The sequence below is a fragment of the Electrophorus electricus genome, chromosome 16, assembly GCF_041902795.1.
Source record: "Electrophorus electricus isolate QZ-2024a chromosome 16, ASM4190279v1, whole genome shotgun sequence".
NCBI lineage: Eukaryota > Metazoa > Chordata > Actinopteri > Gymnotiformes > Gymnotidae > Electrophorus > Electrophorus electricus.
This window is the reverse complement of record NC_137512.1, coordinates 22,392,204-22,410,965: the sequence shown is the minus strand read 5'-3', so window position 1 is coordinate 22,410,965 and position 18,762 is coordinate 22,392,204. Positions and strand designations below refer to the sequence as shown.

Sequence of the window (18,762 nt, the reverse complement as noted above, 5' to 3'; positions counted from 1 at the left end):
GTCGGAGAGTTCATGACATTGCATGACCATTCACACCACACTCGTGAACACATGCGAATGCTCTTCACCGCACACCGGCTCATTGTTGACCAACCTTCTTTGGCAGACTGTAAACCGCTCTATACATTTAAAAAAATGAATAAATAATTCATCTTTTTCTCAATCTGGATGCTGCTTCTATCCCTTCCCGATTCATTGAGGATATTTTGAAGACCACTCTCTCTGTGTGAGACTCTAAAGAGAAGTTCTAAAGAGACAGAAAGAAAGGGAAGAGAAGAAGGGGGTGTGTGATCCACCAGTGAGATCATCAGTGAGTCTGGGGGTCTGACCCTTGACATTCTGAGTTTGCGAGAGTGGAAGTGGGACCCTGCTGAGACTGGCATATGTGTTGGGGGTGGGGGGGGTTATGGGGGCTCGGTACTAACCCACAGTCCCTGAGAATGCTGTTTTCCTGAATTAACAAGATCTTAGCATTCCCTTCCTGGACTAAACGACATGCAGCACATAGTTGGTAATGAGAGGGTAATGGAGATCACCTTTCGTGAAGCCCAAAAAGACAGAACGAGTCAAAGTGAGTGAAAGAGGGTGTGGAACAAGAGTGCAGCTGCTAAACAATGCCTGTGGTTTATCTCAGTGCCCCGGGCCCCCTGCTTGACCCCCGGAGTCCTTGCTGCTGGTGAATATATCAGAGGACCTCTAGTCATTTGTCATCCACATGTTTCCCTCGAGCCATGGGACACTGTTTACACTTCCCCTGCCTAGCACAGTCTCTAAAAATAGCCCCTCTTCTCAGACTGATTCAGGAAAAAAGCCTGCATTTCTTTTTATAGTCTCTGCATGACACAGCATGTCAATAGCTTCCCCCCCCCCCTCTATCTCCCTTCCCTCCCGCTCATCCATGACACAACACTTTTTTTTCCCCTGTTATTTAGGAAACACATGGGTTAGATTAGCAATGTGAAAGGCAAGGTCCTGCCTCTTGTCAGTAATTGAAATGAGATTATGGGTGAGCTAACATGGTTAATATGGGCGGAGTGACTAAAAGGTGAACGATGTCGTGTGATGTGACCAGAATCCTTCTCTGCACCCCGGAATTCCGGCTCTAATAGGTCATGACTGACATTGTCGGCACACAGCCGTGCTGGCTCTGCATGGGAGCCCAGGCAGACCCCTCACGTGAAGCGGCTGACGCCACGCCAAGCTCCGCGCCACCGGCTAAATCCTGCTCGAGCTGAGCTGGTCACATCACACGGCAGCTCATTGCTCATACAGCGTAGCACTTTCTCTCAGCCTAAAACGTTTCCCCCCATATGAAGTCATCAATGGAACCTTAGCGCTCTCCCATCATTGTCCCAGAGCGAAAGAGGCGTCCAATGACATCCAGCTGATCTCATCCCTAACACAGAAATAAATGATAGACATGAATCAGGGCATGTGTTAGCCCATTCTGTGCGCTTTCAGCATATTTCTTTTCAAGGTGCGGCAGTACAAGACAAGTGAAGCCAACGGTTTTTCTCAGCAGAGCAGGGCCAGAGCGAACGTCCAAGTGGAGCATACTGACATTTCGAGCTACATTTTCTCCAGAGAGGGCTTCCGAGGTACAAGACCTCTCCTTCACAGAGCCAACGGTCCAGAGAGGGTCTGCTGGAGGTATAAGACTTTCTCCATGCGGCTGATGACCTCAAGAAATCGAACATGCAAGTTTAGGAATCACTACAGAATTGAACTCGAAAGTTTTTCTGCACCAAAATGACTCTGCTCATATAATCGCTGACAACAGTATCGAGCAAGAGGAAAACCCGATACTGTAAAGTGGCTTGTATGCAATGTCATCAATAGCTGTGTTACATTGGAAACACATGCAAACATATGCAACATATTTCTGGGAAAAAAAACTGTAATGCACAACAGCATTTTGTTGTTTTCCCCACTGGCAGAAGCATTAATAATTCCTTCTAGAACCCATCTTTTAGACTTCCGTGAAGTACAGTTTATCTTCAGAATGGCTCTCAAAGAAGACCCACATCAAGTTGTCGTATGCAACTGATCTTCTTCAGCTCATCTTGGCTCATGTCCTGCCTTTGTTGTTGAACTTAAAGAACTCAAAAGCTGAATGCTGTTTTTGCTGTAATGACACAAGAGTCCCATGAGGCAGTAGCAGGTGTGAAGACCATGCTCAGCTCATGCTGCCACAGTTGTATGGTCTACTGGCATGTCCATGAGGCAACCAACAGAGAATGCTCTCAGGAATAAGGCAGGCACAAAAAGACGCAACTGAATCCCTGTGAAAGCAGGTATCATGTGATAAACATCTACAAGGACCTGGCCAGGCACCAAAGACAACAAACCTTTCCAGTCCACAATGGAATCACTCAGGTTCCGATAAAAGGACATTCAGAAGTGTGTGTTTGTGTGTGTGTATGTTTTTGTAAAGTCCCTGTTTATTAAGAGCAAAACTCCCATGCAAAAGTTTTCATCCACTGTGTCAAAATAGAAACAACATTCTAATTTTCTCACACTAACGCATCGTAAGTATGCTGAGGTGAAGATGTGGCAGATAATTCGTTACAAAATGGCATTGAGAACACAGGTGCATTTAGTTACAAAAACGGCGTCTTTCTCGCTGCACAAAGGCACGACACGCTTTCTTTGTTTCTGTCACTTTGTTTTGTCATGTTCGCTTCTTTTAAGGGCATGCCAGCAGTTCTGAGCTCAGCCAACAGTCCACAGTTGTGCATGGCCATTTTGAAACGTAGACTATCTGTGCCTGTTGTGCACATTTCTTTGTGTTTCAATGATTATGCCTGTGCAATATAAGCAAGATCAGAATTCAGTTTAGACACTATAAACTGTAAATTATGGCAATGCGTCGTCCACATAACTGAATAATCCGCCGCAAATGAAATGACTCAGAGCTCTGTTATGTTTTGTGGGGTTGCATAGCAACTGCAAGAAACAATCTCTGCCTTTATTTAACTAGCAATCAATTTGATATCTCTTAACTCCCAATGCTTACTGTTTGTAGCCCCTTCGCGTAGTGTGACGTGGAGTAACTATGTCTTGGTTTGATATTTTATTATCTACCCTTGGTGTCTTGTTTACAACCTTGCAAACACCCAGCAGTGGAACTCAGTTTATGGTATCTTAAGCTAACCATTTCTAGTTACCTCAAGAATACCCTTCTTCTTTTTTTTTTAAACAACCGAGTTCCGTATCTATACTAAAAATTACTCTGTCAATCAATTCCGCAACTGCCTTTATTTCCAGGGAACGTGTGGTCTACCATAGAAGCGAGGAAGGAAATCAGGCTCGTGGTGACGTAGTAAAGGTGTGAAATAAGCAGGGGGTCACAAATTGCCTCGCAATGCAGCGTTGGACAGAGTCAGGTGAGAGGCACCCAGGCTTGTGCCTCTCTCTTCTCACAGCGTGCAAGGTTGCTGTTTCCTGCTGTGTGTTGTGTCTGGGATCACAGCAGCATTTACACACGCTGTTGCAAGCTTTCACCAGATTTATGCTCCAAACAACAGCATTCCAGCCACATTGGCCTCCACCTTCTTAAATAAACCCAAACAAAGACACAGGCCTGTCCGGGGCAGGGGCAGCTCCATATCCCTATTGACGTCATACACTGATCGATTCACTTCAACCCACTTCTGCTTAGAGAATCTATGGAGAGAAATCTACCAAGGCCTCAGGGAGAATGTGTCTTCGACAGTGCAAGTTTTACATTACACTGTTTACCATGTTTACATTCACTGTTAACTGTCTTTTGTTTTCTGTCTTTCTCTTTCTTTTTACTTCTCTTCCTACTCTCTCTCTTTCTCTCTCTCGCTCTCTCGCTCTCCCTCCCTCTGTTGGCTCTTCTATCTGACCCAGCTGTTCTGCAGTGGGCCGTCTGCCTGCTCCAGAGCACACTGTTATGGGTTCATTGAGCTGGTATGCGCCAGGAATCTTTGGATCAAGGTAATTTCACACTGTTTGAGATTTTCCCAGGATGTTAAGCTTCCCTTTACCTTTGTGCACAAGATAGTGCACGGCACATGTTCCAGACCCACAGCGCGGCTCTCTAAGCAGGCCCCTGGAGCTCGAAAGATATGGGTCATAAATTATACCCCGGCGCTTGAGTTTCCCCCCAAAAGGATCAGATTTTTGTAGCCTGATTCGAGTGTGGGACCATGCAGTGAAATCACCTGTGCTGGTGTAATCGTGATGGAGTGGGGAATTTGATTTGTGACACTCCGCTATGGTCTGTAGCCCTAGGGTTTTTTGTTGAAGCCTATAGGCCTTATGCAGGTAGAATATGCTGTTTAAATAGTCCTTAAAAGTGCTAGTCATGAGATGCCAGATACTGCAGCCTCTATACAGCTGGAGAGTACGGAAACTTAGCAATCTTCTGCAGTGCTCACTAAGCCTCAGCGATCTGCATGCTTGTGCTTTTATGTGGAATAAACTCGCTTTCTTTTTTATTCCACTTTCTGTGAATACACATAATCAGGCGTGTTATTCTTAGACTTTGGTATTCTGAAATCCTGCAATAGGATATTGTGGTGGTGGTGTTTTAGTCCGGTCTTGGTCTAGAGATTGGTCTCGGGCTCATCACCATCTCAACATCTTATCATTTAGATTCGGTTTTGTCTTGTCTCTGGGTAAGGTGGACTCAGAAATCGTTCTCAAGACCAGCTGAGACCGATGATGTGTCATTAGAAATTGTTTCCTATTATTGTTGAATATCAATGATACATTCAAACAGAATAAAACAGTCCTTACTCTACATACATAGATGCTAAGCACCACCTAATGGGCCTCTGTGAAGATTTTACATGATCTTAGCTACTGAAAATATGTATATTTGAGAATTCAAATGAAAATAACATGTTCATGTCTTTAAAAATTATGAATTCAAGTAAATTGATGGAAAAACCCGATGTTGCTCCGGAAATTCCAGAAAGTTGCTGAATGACATCACTGGTGGACCACAGTGAGCAATGCTGCATTCAAGCACCATTATGACTGACTTGGACTTCGAATTTTCCAGTGCTGGTTCTTCAGATTCCAAAGATATTTTTGAATTTGATGAAGATGATGAATCTGCAGTGACAGTGGGGGTTGACTGTATGTCCCTACAGTGGAATTCAACCATTCAGATTTGAGCCAGAGATGGAAGAAGCTGCACCAGAGAGCAACAAACAACCTGAAACAGTCAGAATTGGGAATTCTGACTGGTAAAAAAAACTTTTATGTTAGTCATTATACTGAAAACTGGTCCTAAAAGTAAAAACTATTACTAAAAGTAATCTTGTCTATTAACAATTATTTATAACTGGGGCAGTTGATTAGCTAGGCTAGCTACTGGTTATATTTCTCATTTTACTCGCTTGTGTCTAGCTAACCAACTAATTAGCAGTGCTCCCTTTAGCTAATAACAGTATCTTAGCTAAGCTAGTTAAGGCCTCTGCTTTAGTGGTCTAATATGAGTTTTGGGTAGGTCAATCATATGTGTCTGGGTTATATGTGTCTAGCCTTAAAATGTATGCATTGGCTGACTTCAGTGAATTTCTAGTCCATTCAGTGAACTCTGTAGATTGAAAAAAAGGTTGAAAAAAAGGTTGAAATAAAACTCAGATTTTATTCTTTTTTTTTTTTTGTGGATATTTTGGGATCTTTGGGCTATTTGTGCATGGGTGTCCCATTGTACATTGATTTATTTCAGGCAAAGACAACAGACCTTTTTGTCATTTTGCATCACCTACAGTTCAGCTTCTTGAGTTGGTGTCCACCATCTACTTCACAAGGATGACATTTATGAAAGATTCAAAAGACAGTGGGAGAGGCAAAACAAATTTTTAAGATGTATTCCTTGGTTTTGTAAAAAAAAACAAAACAAAAAAACAACTATTGACAAAGTTAGAAACTATCAGCTTTTGCTGTATTCTGTATTTGAGATTTCCATATTAGCTGGTGCTTAGCTTTTAAATAAAATATGCAGATTGGCCAGAAGGGGAATACAAGCCACTTCTTGTTCACTAACCAATCAATGAGCATGTTCTATTTTGAATAATCTAATGGTAAGATTGTAAATGTGTGTTTTTACCCACTCATCAGTTTACATGTCAGTTTACATTAACAGTGTCATTACATTAACCAAAGTCTTGAACTATACTCTGGTTACGTGAAGCATTGTGACTTTCTATGCAGAATGTCTCAAAGAACAATATTTAGCTGAACATAAATTATGAGACTTTTCAATAACAGAGATGTTAAATTCTAAGATTTCCGAGGAGAGGTGGCTACAATAAGTAAGCTAAATTGGGGAAAATGTTAGCTAGCTAAGTGGGGGTTAAAATAAAGGTACCATAATTTCCATAATTTCAGCCATGTCATCTATGGCTTTCTGTCTCAATATGACTTAATTTACATAGCTAACATAGACATGGCAATGGAGTGCTGTAATATGCTAAGAAATTTGCCTAGGAACTTTCTCTGTATCTTAGACGTTTGTTCACAGCTGGCTGAAGATTTACTTATTCCTTTCCATGATGGCTTAACTGGTTAGTTTTGGTTTAAGGGCAGATTGAAATGTTCTCACTGCTTTCATTTAATCATAAAAATGGATGTATGTTGTCAATTTACATTCATTTAACTTTTCGTGGTGACTTCTGAGTAAGTTTTACAGAAGAAATTGACACTGGATAACCTCACAATCCTTTGCTTCCAAAAGTTACAATGCCTTTGTATGACTAAAATATAACGATAATTAATGTTAATAATAATGTTGGCCTCTATGTTATTTCATGTTATATTTTACAAAATATATGATGAAGTATAACATCATTAATGTATATCATATAATATACAATGATTTACAAACTAATAATTTTTTTCCCATATTCTTAATCGGGTCTTCATCTTGTCTTGGTCTTTGCCACTACCGTCTAGGTCTCAGACTTGATCACTAAAAGTTTCTGTCTTGATTCGGACTTGACTACTAAAAGTCTCTGTGTTGACTCAGACTTCACTACTAAGATTCTCATTGTTGATTTGACTTAACTACTTGATGTGTCCTTGGCTCGGTCTTGATGCTGAATCTGCTCTAGTGGTCTTGACTACAACACTATGTGCCGGTTTCTTGCTGGTTCTTTTATTTCCTGTTATTTTTCATTTTGTGCATTTTTTGGGTTACATAGAGAGGGTAAGAGCTATAATTTAAAATGCATGAAAGAAGCAGCACCTGATATATGTAGAACGTGAGAAAGCTGGAATTGTTGAAGATAATCTTTCTCTCTCATCTCTGTCAAAGCCCCATCTGCTCTGTCTGGTTTCCCACTGAACCAAGAGCACTGAGATGGCAAATATGTGTGTGTGTGTGTGTGTGTGTGTGTGTGTGTGTGTGTGTGTGTGTGTGTGTGTGTGTGTGTGTGTGTGTTTGTGTGTTTGTGTTTGTGTTTGTGTTTGTGTGTGTGTGTGTGTGCGTGTGTGTGTGTGTGTGTGTGTGTGCGCGCGTTTTATGTGTGTGTGCTTAGCAGATGAAAGATCCATAGTCAGCACAAATGCAAATGTAAGCTTTATGGTCTAAAATAAAATATAATATTAGTATGCTACATCTGGATTAGTATCAAAAATAAAACCTAATTAAATGACTACACATTTTCTCATTCAAGATTTTAAATTAATATATAATGCTGCACAATATTTTTAGATGTGTAGTATTATACATTACACATCACTAATTATTAGTAATATTACACATCACTTATTTTGTAATGAGTAATTTATTCATACTCATAGTAAAAATGTGTGTAATTATACACTGAGAAAGTGTCATACTTGTTGGGAAATTTCTTGTGACAAATCTGTGAAAAGTTGATGACAGAGCATACTCTCTAAGAAGACTCACGTCACACCTTATGTACTTCCTGAACTGATCCACATCATCAACTGGCTATTTAACTGAACTGATCCTGATCAGTGATCTACTTGAAAACTGTATTAAAGCATTAATCATGTATGAGGACAGATTAAGTATTTTCTCCTCTTGATGCTTCTTTGGATCTGCCTGAATGAACATGATCAAGGTCCATATTACGGTTTTTTCCCTGACAGGCTCACTCTGCGTGCAGAAACACACTCACTTGAATATTTTTCAAGTGTTTTTCCTGTCTCAGCTTGGGTTGCAGGTGCTTTTCAACTGACAGTGTTACTGTTATGCACCTTTACAACAATTCTGAAAAGCTATTTAAGCTCCCACCTGACAAAGTGACCTGGACAAAAAGCGGGAGATAGTCGGCATCTGAGCTCTGAGCGTGTTTCATCTCGCCTCCTCCTGTGACGAGATGATGCCAGGGTTGGCCACACTCCCAGGCGGAAGTCTTCAGGACTTTTGTTTTGTTTTTTCTTCCTCCTCTCCTTGTGGCTCGAGAACGAGCCATGCCAGGAAAGCGAGGCAAGGCATTTCGTGCTGATGAATTCCTGAGGGACAACACCTGCCCCTGAGAGGTCCTTGCATTCTGCACCAAGGTTCCCTTCCAACAATTCCTTTGTTTCTATCTATGGGTTCTTGTTTTAGCACACGGGAGGGAAGGAGGAGGAGAAATAAATTGATCACCGGGTTAGTGTTCTATCAAGCAGCAGCTGTTGCGTGAGTGACAAACTCGAGGGCTGGACATATGACCGGGGGGGGGGGGGTTACAAGGCTGGACACAGCAGTGACGCTGAGCCAGCGCTGGCTCAGACTTCATGGTGACACTGCAGAGACACTTGCTTACAGCATGTTACAGTGCTGAGCGGGAAAGAGACAAACGCACAAAATGTTCACAGATGTGAAATTATTTACAGTGTCCCAGTCGAGGGCACCTGTGGACATTCAAAGTTTTTTCGTGGCTTTTCAAAGCTGGAGGCAGACCTTGGTGAAAGGTCTGTGACTGTGTGTACTCTGAAGAAAATGTCCGTCAACATACTGCCAGTAAGGGCTTGTGATGTCTGTAATGACTGGTTCAAAAAATGCATTCCACCAAAAGACACAGAATACAGACCTGTTTTGTAGTGTTTGGGTAGAATGAAGAAATGCTACTGTTTGCCTTCTTCTGTGTGTTTGGGAATGAGGTGTGGACCAAATGCTGGATTCGGGACCATTACCTATTTTGCTACTTACATTTGTTTTGTAGTTTCTTTTTCAAGCTATCATACACCTGGCAAAACGTTGCTCTCAGCAAACCATCCTGGAGTTGTGCAACAGTGGTTTCAGTATGGTTCTTCTACACAAATGTGTCCTATCACACATTAATTCATGCTGGTATTCACACCCAGCTATCATTGGAAATGGGACAGGTCTTCAGTCCACAGGAGAATTTTCCCTCATGACTGTTTTGTTAGTAATTATGGTAAAATATCGGGACTTCAGTTAAATTATAAATTGTTGACCAGGTAAACATATGTCTGTTCAGTAAACATACACACCACTTCCCATCTCATGCAGGACAAAAGACAACTGTTGAAATTAGAGATAGACATGCATGTAATCAGTATTTCATTTATACCCACAAAACAATGTTGTAGTGTAATGACCAGGTAGTCCAGTCTGACCATTATAAAGTGAAATCCCTCATCCTGAGTTAACACCTATAGTCTCCTTTTAGTTCTAGCTGCAAAGAAATTAACCCCTGAAAAAGACAGCTCATTACTGAGGACCTGTATATACGTTTCTAATCCTCTTGAAATGATTTTTGTCTTGTTGTTATTGCCGCTAAAATTGCCAGAAACACATTGGTGTGAATGGAGCTGCTCTATTATGATATTTGTGATGTTTGTGACGTTGATGTGGGCTACCTGGAGTGAAAGAACATGCCTTGTAATGACTTTCTGAACACCTATAGGGTGGAAATTCATTTTGCTATGATAGAAGGAACAAGGCTGTGAAGGTGAATTAATGAAGCGTATCATGTGTTTTTTGTGATGGATGGCTAGGTTCTCTATTTTGTTTTTGTTGTTTTATATGGACATCTGTGACTGCTCAAGTACAAAAAAAATATCTAGAAAAATGGTGAGAAAATTGCTATAATCATTAGGAAGAAGATGAGTTGTCTGTTATATGCTTGAGGAATATACTGATAGGATGTAAGGTTTTCATGGTTTATTATTAATTGTGTTTAATTCTGTAGATTTTGTTTGTAATATACAGGTTGCTATGTTTATTTGAAAAAGTTACCATTGCTTTATTATGTACTTTTACATGTGTATGTGGGGGAGAAATTCGATTATAATGGACAAATCGCTCGTTTAAATATTTTTAATAATAATCATTATCATCATCATTATTATTATTATTATTATTATTATTATTATTATTATTATTATTATTATTATTATTTAATATTACTTTTAAAAAAGTAAATACATAATTCAGTTTTAATCAGCTCTTATGTAGGAAAATATCTCTCTTATGTCATGAATACAACATATATGTGTCTATGCAATGAATTTTTGTGCAGAAGTACATATTCCAACATGCATATTACATGCTTTGTTTACAACTTAAGACATCTAACTTTGTCATAACATATTTGAACAAAATTGTGAAATAAGCATATTTTAAAAGCATTATTAAAGTCACTGTACATTGTTAACATTTTAAGGAAGAAAAACAAAAGAGGTTTCATGAAACATCTTGATGGGTGTGTGTTCAATTCTTGACCCTGGTGTTTCCCAACAACAATGAATCAACTTTCTGTTGCAACTGATTTCGGGACATTTATTTGCAGGTGTTTCATAGAGCCAATATACATAATAGCAGGTTTCAGTTGAGAGAGTACTTTTGATGTAAACTGCCAAAAGTTTTTTCTTATTTCTTTGCATATCAGGGAACAATATATATTTGTTAAAGTTAGTCAATTATATACATATATACATACAGATAAGCAAAATGAATGTTAATAGAAGTTAAAGAAAGTACTAGTTTAAACTTTAGAATAAAACCGACAAGACATTTTCTGTTATTATATGCAGTCATGCTGAATGACCACAGAATGACCACAGAATTTAAACTGGTAGAGTATCAACAATAATGTGTATAAATTAATACACGCTATAATCTTTTCAAACGTATGAGGGACATTTTGTGAGCTTTCTCTTTGGGTGTGTCTTCATGATTATCGCGTTAATTGCAGGCATCCGGGAAACGGAGCTGCTGAAGCGTGCGCCGTGTGTGACGTCACTAATCCGCGAAAACACGGCGATGGTGTGCTGCTGGCGGAGCGGTGGTCCGTTGTTTTACTCGGTTCGATGTGACTTTTGGGCAGAGTATATAGCTCTCTCGCGTGGTTTCACTGAATATTCTGTAAGCAGCGTGGCCCCTTGTTCTGCGTTTGATGGGACGCGCAGAAGGCGATTTCTTGTTTTTCTTTCTTACGTTCTTTCTTTCTTTCTTTCTAATGTAGGTTACAATTCAGTTTCTTCGATGTGTGCTTCAGACAGATTAAGCAGTAACAGAAGGACCTGCGTAGCGCGTACATCTTCCTGTGACAAAAATAACTAATTAGTTGACTTAATGTCCTATGAGTAACATTTTTTAGACTCGAGGATGTGATGTGGTCTACCTATAATTATGATGGTTTGTACAGAATTCTTAAAAATGAGGGGATAAATATATTAAAAAAAAAACCACGAGAGTGGTTAAAGTATACGCGATATTTCTAGAAAACTTACTATATTTAATACTGCTAATAACAATATTACTTTTATATGCGTAAGTGCAATAAACGCTTATAAGACACAACCGGCAGCGTCTCAAACTGCATATTGCCCAATATTTAGACTACAGATCTGTTATCTGTTGTCTGATGATTATAAACATTAAAAGGCTAGCAGAATGCTGTCGTTAAAACTCTCCGAATATTCGGTGAAATCCCAACGTGCAAGGTTAAAGTTGAAATGATGTAAGATATGATTCATGTATACTGTAGGCTATACCATCTTACATTGACAGCTCATCCGGCATTTTGATGTGTCAGATATGGGTCATTAGCGTTTATTTTCGACATTTTATGCGTCATTGTGTGAACATGTACATTGCTTACATTGACAGTGTAATCAAACTTTTATTATTTTAAAATTATGTGCAGGAAACTTACATAGGATAGTTCAGAATTGAACATTTATTCACAGTTTAATAACTTTGGTTAAGTAGTTATCAAAATATATTTCACATTTTTATTATTATTTTTTTGTAAATAATGATTTTATATGATTGACAACTAAGTGACAGACAACAACGTTCGGTGGATTTTATCAGTCGTTTTACGCAATAAGATGCATCTTGAATTAATGTGTCAGACTAATACTTTGGAACTTTAAACTTAGGTGTTCAAAGCATATCTCACTTTATTAGATACATGGTTTCTATGTACTTATGTTTGACGTTATAATTTTTCGTCTTGTGGCCAATGAGCGTAAAATAGTCTGAATACAAACACTCATTGTAATCAGGTGAACGATAATACAGATGACTGTCTGTATTAGTCCTTTCTTGAGGTAGTTCCACTGTGAAAGTCTGCCCAGTAACAAACCCAAAGCCTCAGCCAGGCGCCGGAGAACTAGCCTATTGGCTGTTAAAATGACAGGGAGGAAGCAATCGAGACAAAAAAAAAAAAAAAAACTTTAAAGAGACATTCCTATATGCGTTTTAAAGTATTGAAATAGCCGTGGCAGAACGTCAATGCTGAAGTGTTAAAGCTTGTGTATTACCTTGAACAATTTCAGAGATACGGGTCTTTGGGGTTATTTCATATTAATCTCTTCTGTTGTCAGTTCAGATTTAATTGCAGATGAATGAATAGTCTTCATGTTAAACACTGTACATGTACCTGTCGTTTGACTGTATTATCGACAACGCTTCCATGAATCCCAGAAGGCTTCCACCATGCTCTTTGCATAATGGTGATCATGATTTTATTGAGCCTTGGGCTTTTTTTTATAGCTTCTTCAAGCTCCTAGGCAACTGCGTTGGCATCACAGTTTATCTAAAGCCTGAACGCGCTGCTACAACTTTTATGCATTTCCTAGAAAGCTCTCACCACCACGAGCCTTGCCGCACAGTATAGCTTCAATCAGACGTTGACGAAATGCAGTTTTGGGCTTTAGCAATTTGAAAAGCAGCGCCATGGGAGTACAGTTGAATTCGTGGGAATACAAAACCAAAATACTCAATTTCTTGGCATATGTTCCATCTTGATAGTATATTGTCATTTTAATGTGAAACACCTTGGTTTATTTGAACATATTCACTTCTATATGGCTATTGTGCTTTTGTGTTTCTACATGATGGGGGAGTCTGTTATATATGTGCGCGTGGGTGGAACAATTCAGGATGGTCGTTGTTCATGATCAATAATAACTCGATACCTACCCAAAGTGTCATCTTATAGAAGCTGAAGTCTTAAAACTGGAGAAGTGATCATGTTCGCTCTGGCCAATAATGTGGTCTTCCTACCAAGCTTGCGTCACGACGTTCGAGCAGACTCCAGCTAGAGAGAGGAGAACAGACAGCCATCAGGGGGAAAAACTGAAAGTTCGCGCAAGACGCAGGACCACCACAGGACAGACCTGTAGACAAATTTTATATGCCCAAGCTGTCTCTTGAGCCACTTTTCTGTCATTTTGTAATCTTTCTGTTTCACTGTCTAAAGACACATTTTATATCGGAAAGGACTGTAACAACCATGGAGCTGTATTGCCTCGAAGCGGACACCATTGTAAGAGCCCGTCCCGACCCAAATCTTCTGTGTGATGACAGGGTGCTACAGAGCTTGCTGACCATTGAAGAGAGGTTTCTTCCCCAGTGCTCTTATTTCAAATGTGTACAGAAAGATATTCAGCCCTTTATGCGAAGGATGGTAGCTACCTGGATGCTGGAGGTTTGTAACTTTAAATGCGACCAACTGTGTATATTTCCGTGGTGACACCTTATCTTAAAACGACTTATGAACTATGTTATAGTACAATGTGTCACCCTTATGCTGTGAAATCAAACTGCAGAAGTTGCTTTAACATATCCGAAAGGATAAACGCAATTTTGTGAGGCCATTTATTTTAAGAGCTGATTTTGGACCAAGTTCACGATTATGTATCATAGATCTGGAGAGGACATGCTTACTAAGCTGTATCACGGATGAGAAGCATGTGCTTTTAAAAAATTTAATCGATATGTCGTTTGCACAGGAGAGTATCCTGCTTCTTAATGTTATTTATTTATTTTTACGATAAATATTTCCATGCACACGTATGCAGTTCAATGCGCACCCCGCTACACAAACCTAACGCCATGTTGGTTTTTCGCTCTCGGCGTTTGCTTGTCTTCTGTATTGTCTTAAAACATCATAACAGCTTATTGTATGTGCATAAGTAAACAGATGGTGCCTTAACGTGTCTGGTTATGGTTGAAAAGCATATAAATTCAGTTACAAGTATTTTGTATTTTTTCCCCAAATATGCGTTCGCGGAAGGGCGAGGGCCCGTGCTGCTCCCTAACCTACGCTGATCGAAATCGGTAGACTATGAATTAAGTTCGATTATCGTCAATGGCTTTGACATATGTACAAAATTTTAGTTGGGAACGTTAGAGGACGAGGTATGCTTTATTTTCATGTGTTGAATGTTGAGTTGAAGCGAACCTCTGAATTTATACAATTTCTTTAAAACAATATTTCGGTCTGACGATGACCCATTCGTGAAATACTGCATCCTACTTCGTTTGCAAAACTAGGTTTTAATCATAGTAAATCTCGGTTTACGTTTTTGGCAATTGTCGGGAATGATGTGAAATACAACACTGAACATTTAGATGTATAAACCATTTGCGTAGACAATTTATTTATATTTTTAAATATTTTATGAAAATATGACGAATTAAAAAAACTGTTCCGTAGCCTACTGTGCTGCATGGGAGGTTTTTTGGCTCGGGTGATTGTGACTTGAATTCATTTCTTACTGAATGAACCAAAGGAATTCAAGTCTATTGACAGAGATCAGAGACCCCTTTTCGGGCTTAAACATTATTATTTTATAATCTCTTTATAGCACTGCGCTGGCCGAACTTTCACTTTCCTATAACCGTTTTAAACGATTCTTGTCAAAAATCCAATTAAATTAGGGCATGAATCAGGACACACATTTCGATTTCTATTGATCACCAGCTAATTTAATTTATGATTAATTTCCCTTTCGTGGGGAATTTAAATTAGGCAAGATATGCTGTGCACCACGTGCTTTTTCTACTTTGAACTTATTCGTCGCTGTCCTGCCTTTCCAGGTCTGTGAGGAACAAAAATGCGAGGAAGAAGTTTTTCCACTGGCTATGAACTACTTGGACAGATTTTTAGCAGTGGTACCAACTAGAAAGTGTAACCTGCAGTTGCTTGGCGCCGTGTGCATGTTTCTAGCGTCCAAACTGAAGGAGACGCGTCCCTTAACTGCAGAGAAGTTGTGTATCTACACAGATAACTCCATCAGACCGCACGAACTCCTGGTAAGCACGCAACGTCGTCTCTGCATAAATTCAGTATAGAAGTTCGCTTTAGTAGGTGTTTTTATATTATTTATTCATTTTTTTGTCTAGATGTGTATTTATAGCTATATATATACATATATATATATATATATATATATATATATATATATATATATATATATATATATGTGTGTGTGTGTGTGTGTGTGTGTGTGTGTGTGTGTGTGTGTGTGTGTGTGTGTGTAAATCATTTACCTGCAAACTTTATTTCTATGTAAAATTGGCTTTCTTTATTGTTTCAGTATCTCTTATTGTATAAGTTGCAAAATATATATAAAGTCTGTCATGAAGGCTGATGTAATATTTAGGCTAGACGTATGAGATTATGACAACACAGAAAGGCAATGAAAAGCGAAAAAAAAAGAAAGAAAGAAAAGCAAGACGCTTTGCTGAATGGATTTGTGGCGAATGATGGATGCTCCACAATGTGAGTGCTGTGCTGCAAGAGCAGATCTATTACAGATGCACAAGTACGAGCCACCCACGGTTCTCTATCACCATCTAGTGGTAAATATGCGAATCCACGCAGCACTGTACCGACCCGGGAAGTATTATCTGGTTTTGCAGTTCCGGCTCGCTCTCTCTCTCTCTCTCTCTCTCTCTCTCTCTCTCTCTCTCTCTCTCTCTCGCTCTCGCTCTCTCGCTCTCTCGCTCTCGCTCTCTCGCTCTCTCTCATGAGTATCTTTACATTTTTGTTTATCCTGCTCTTTATCACTTCCACTTGGTTTAATAAATTCTTGGTAACATGAATTTTAAATTAGTTTAATTGATAATCTATCATTTTACTCAAAAATGTACTAATCCGAATGCTGTTTGTATACATTATTTGAATTTATCAATTGCTTTAGCTGTGGGCTTTGTGCACTACTGCAGTCACTCATCAATCCGTAGCCTCCAGTATATGGAACGGAATGCGTCTGAAAGAACATTCAGGGAGAGGAATTACAGAAATGGAAGCAAAATGTGTTGGTTAAATGCGAATGCTATTTCCTCCTCTGCATTACATGAATAAACATTCCTGGGTAAGCAGTGTGGTTGAAGAGTAAGACAGTGCTTCTCTGCTCTGCTGAACATCTTAACCAGTATGTGCTGAAGCATCAGCATTTCTTACTGGGTTCAGTGTGTTTGAGATTGCATGTGTGTGTGTATGTGTACACTGTTCTCACTACTGGCTCATCAGTTTCTCTCTGACGGAAAGAGATGATAGCATGGTGGTTATGGTCAAAGATCACACTATTAGGCTACTGTATCAGCAAAAGATGTTATGGACATTTTCTTCCTCCATTTTGGTTTGGGGCTTCAAAGCTAACAGCATTCTGTAAAATGCAGCAGATGCAGGAAACCAGAGATCGCCCGTGACAGTCACATCTTCAGTTCTGTCTTCACTGGCTGGTAGAAAGTTCTTGTAAATTAAACCTCACTGGTGACAGAGGCACTATCAAGAGGAAGTGGGTACGTAAACTGCGTTGCATGTCAGAAGAGCTCTGGCAGACGGGCATCACTCAGAAAGCAGTCAAAGTCCTTATAAAAGGAAGGGTTTTTTTTAATTGTTGCTGAGTGTCTGCATTGCCTCAGAGGTTGTACAAAGCACTGGACTGTTGTGAAAGGGAGAGTGAATCAAACTGTCACTTGATGTTCATCATAAAATTGGCGTCTATGGTCGTTCTGAGGTCACGCAATGCATAATGTTTTTAATTTACAATGTGTAACACTCTGCCCTAAAAAACTAAGCACAGGCTGCAGTGGTGCAGGAACCTTCTTGGCACTCCCAGGTTTTTTCTTTTGCATTATCTTCACAGCCTATAATAATTTTTAAAAAAGCACACGAAACATGGCGTTTAGATTCCTCTTTTGATTTCATCATCCATAGATCACATCCTGGTTGTCTAAATACAAGTCTGATCAGATAGAAACAAAGAAAACAAAACATAGTAAATCAACCCAGGGGAATTCCATCCTGCCGTCGGAACTTAGTCTGGATTATTGGTTTGATTTTAAACGTCCACTATGGTGCAGGTCCACATTCTGCCTTACCTTAGAGGATGTCACTGCTGGATGCTATTGCAGTGTAAAATGAAGGAAGCCTTGTGTAAGGCATTAGCTTTATTCTCTAACTATGGACCTGACTGGCTCCCCAAAAGTTTTGTGCCAATCTTAAAACTGCTGTTTGTAGAGATAAATTACACCAATACCAAAGTCCTCATGGAAATAGAGAACAGTCTCGCAGATTAACAAAAATATCCAAAATGGTATCGCTTCTGCTTCCAGTTTTCTGTGAGAAGCATCAAAAATGTGAGCATTAAGGCAGGTTTAGAAGCCCCAAAAAGCAGGTCGGCTCTGCGCTCTTTAGGGTAACGTGTCCTCCATCACATTATGATGATCCAGGTGCTGCATCACCTTTGGAAACTCTTAGCTGTGTTTGTCAAACCTAAAAAAAAAATTGGAGCAGTAGTTTGCGCTTTTGAACGAGTCCCAGCTGAAGACAAGCATACGACAGGGGCAGGGAGACTGTGAGTCTTAGGTGGTTCTTTGTGTGCGCACGCGTGCGGCTCCTTGTGTGCGCCTGCAGGCGACCTGCGGTGCAGTTTCAGAATGAACTTTCGACTACGCACAAAAGTAACCTGGTGGATTTTAAAGGTCCCCGCGATAGGGCACCTTATGACTAAGTGTATGTGGTTGACCAATGGAGAGAAGAAAAGCATGTCCATCTCAGCAAGTGCAGTCACAAGGGCTGTGCCTGCAAACCCAGTTTTTCCCCAATTAGTCATTCATTCACTCGCTAAACATGAAGGTGGCTTTCTGTTTTCTGAATAAGATGATGATGGCAGTATGCACTGTGTAGGGGAATCAGGCAGCTTGGAGTGTACATGTTCAGGGGGACTTCGAGTGCCACACTGTGAGATCTGGGGCAAGGGTTAGGCAGACCGAAAGATCATTGACTGTTACAGTGCATGTTAAAAATCATATTTCACACATTTTGACTGATGTGAAGCATAGGTGGGGTAGATTTTGTCACTATGCAGGATGCGTCCCATTTTGTTTGCCATTTTGTTCATGTCTGTTGATTCAAGCCTGGTGATCACTGGTGACACTTTTTCCTCTGCAGCAATACCTTAATCCATTCATGTCCTCTTCACTTAGACAAGTTTCATCTATTTCATCTTATAGAAAATTGTAAAAGCAGGAGCAGTATTACACCTTTATAA

The 18,762-nt window shown here is 39.8% G+C and overlaps 1 protein-coding gene and 1 long non-coding RNA gene across 3 annotated transcripts in view; one reads left to right on the top strand and one right to left on the bottom strand.

Annotated features, from left to right (window-relative positions):
• ccnd2a (cyclin D2, a) overlaps positions 1 to 18,762 on the top strand; it is a 138,033-nt gene that overhangs the window by 101,934 nt on the left and 17,337 nt on the right. Inside the window, exons 1-2 of one of the 2 annotated variants that reach the window (XM_027022238.3) lie at positions 13,459 to 13,904; positions 15,299 to 15,514. In XM_027022238.3, coding sequence (XP_026878039.1) covers positions 13,611 to 13,904; positions 15,299 to 15,514 — 510 coding nt within the window. In that variant the 5' untranslated portion in view covers positions 13,459 to 13,610. Of the gene's footprint in view, positions 1 to 13,458; positions 13,905 to 15,298; positions 15,515 to 18,762 lie in introns of those variants that run through there. The other variant, XM_081699514.1, reaches the window with a different exon arrangement.
• Positions 10,718 to 13,492, bottom strand: LOC145651769 (uncharacterized). The gene is made up of 2 exons (XR_014117734.1): positions 13,397 to 13,492; positions 10,718 to 11,508 (listed from the first exon to the last, which is right to left on the bottom strand). It is a non-coding gene; the product is annotated as an uncharacterized LOC145651769 (long non-coding RNA).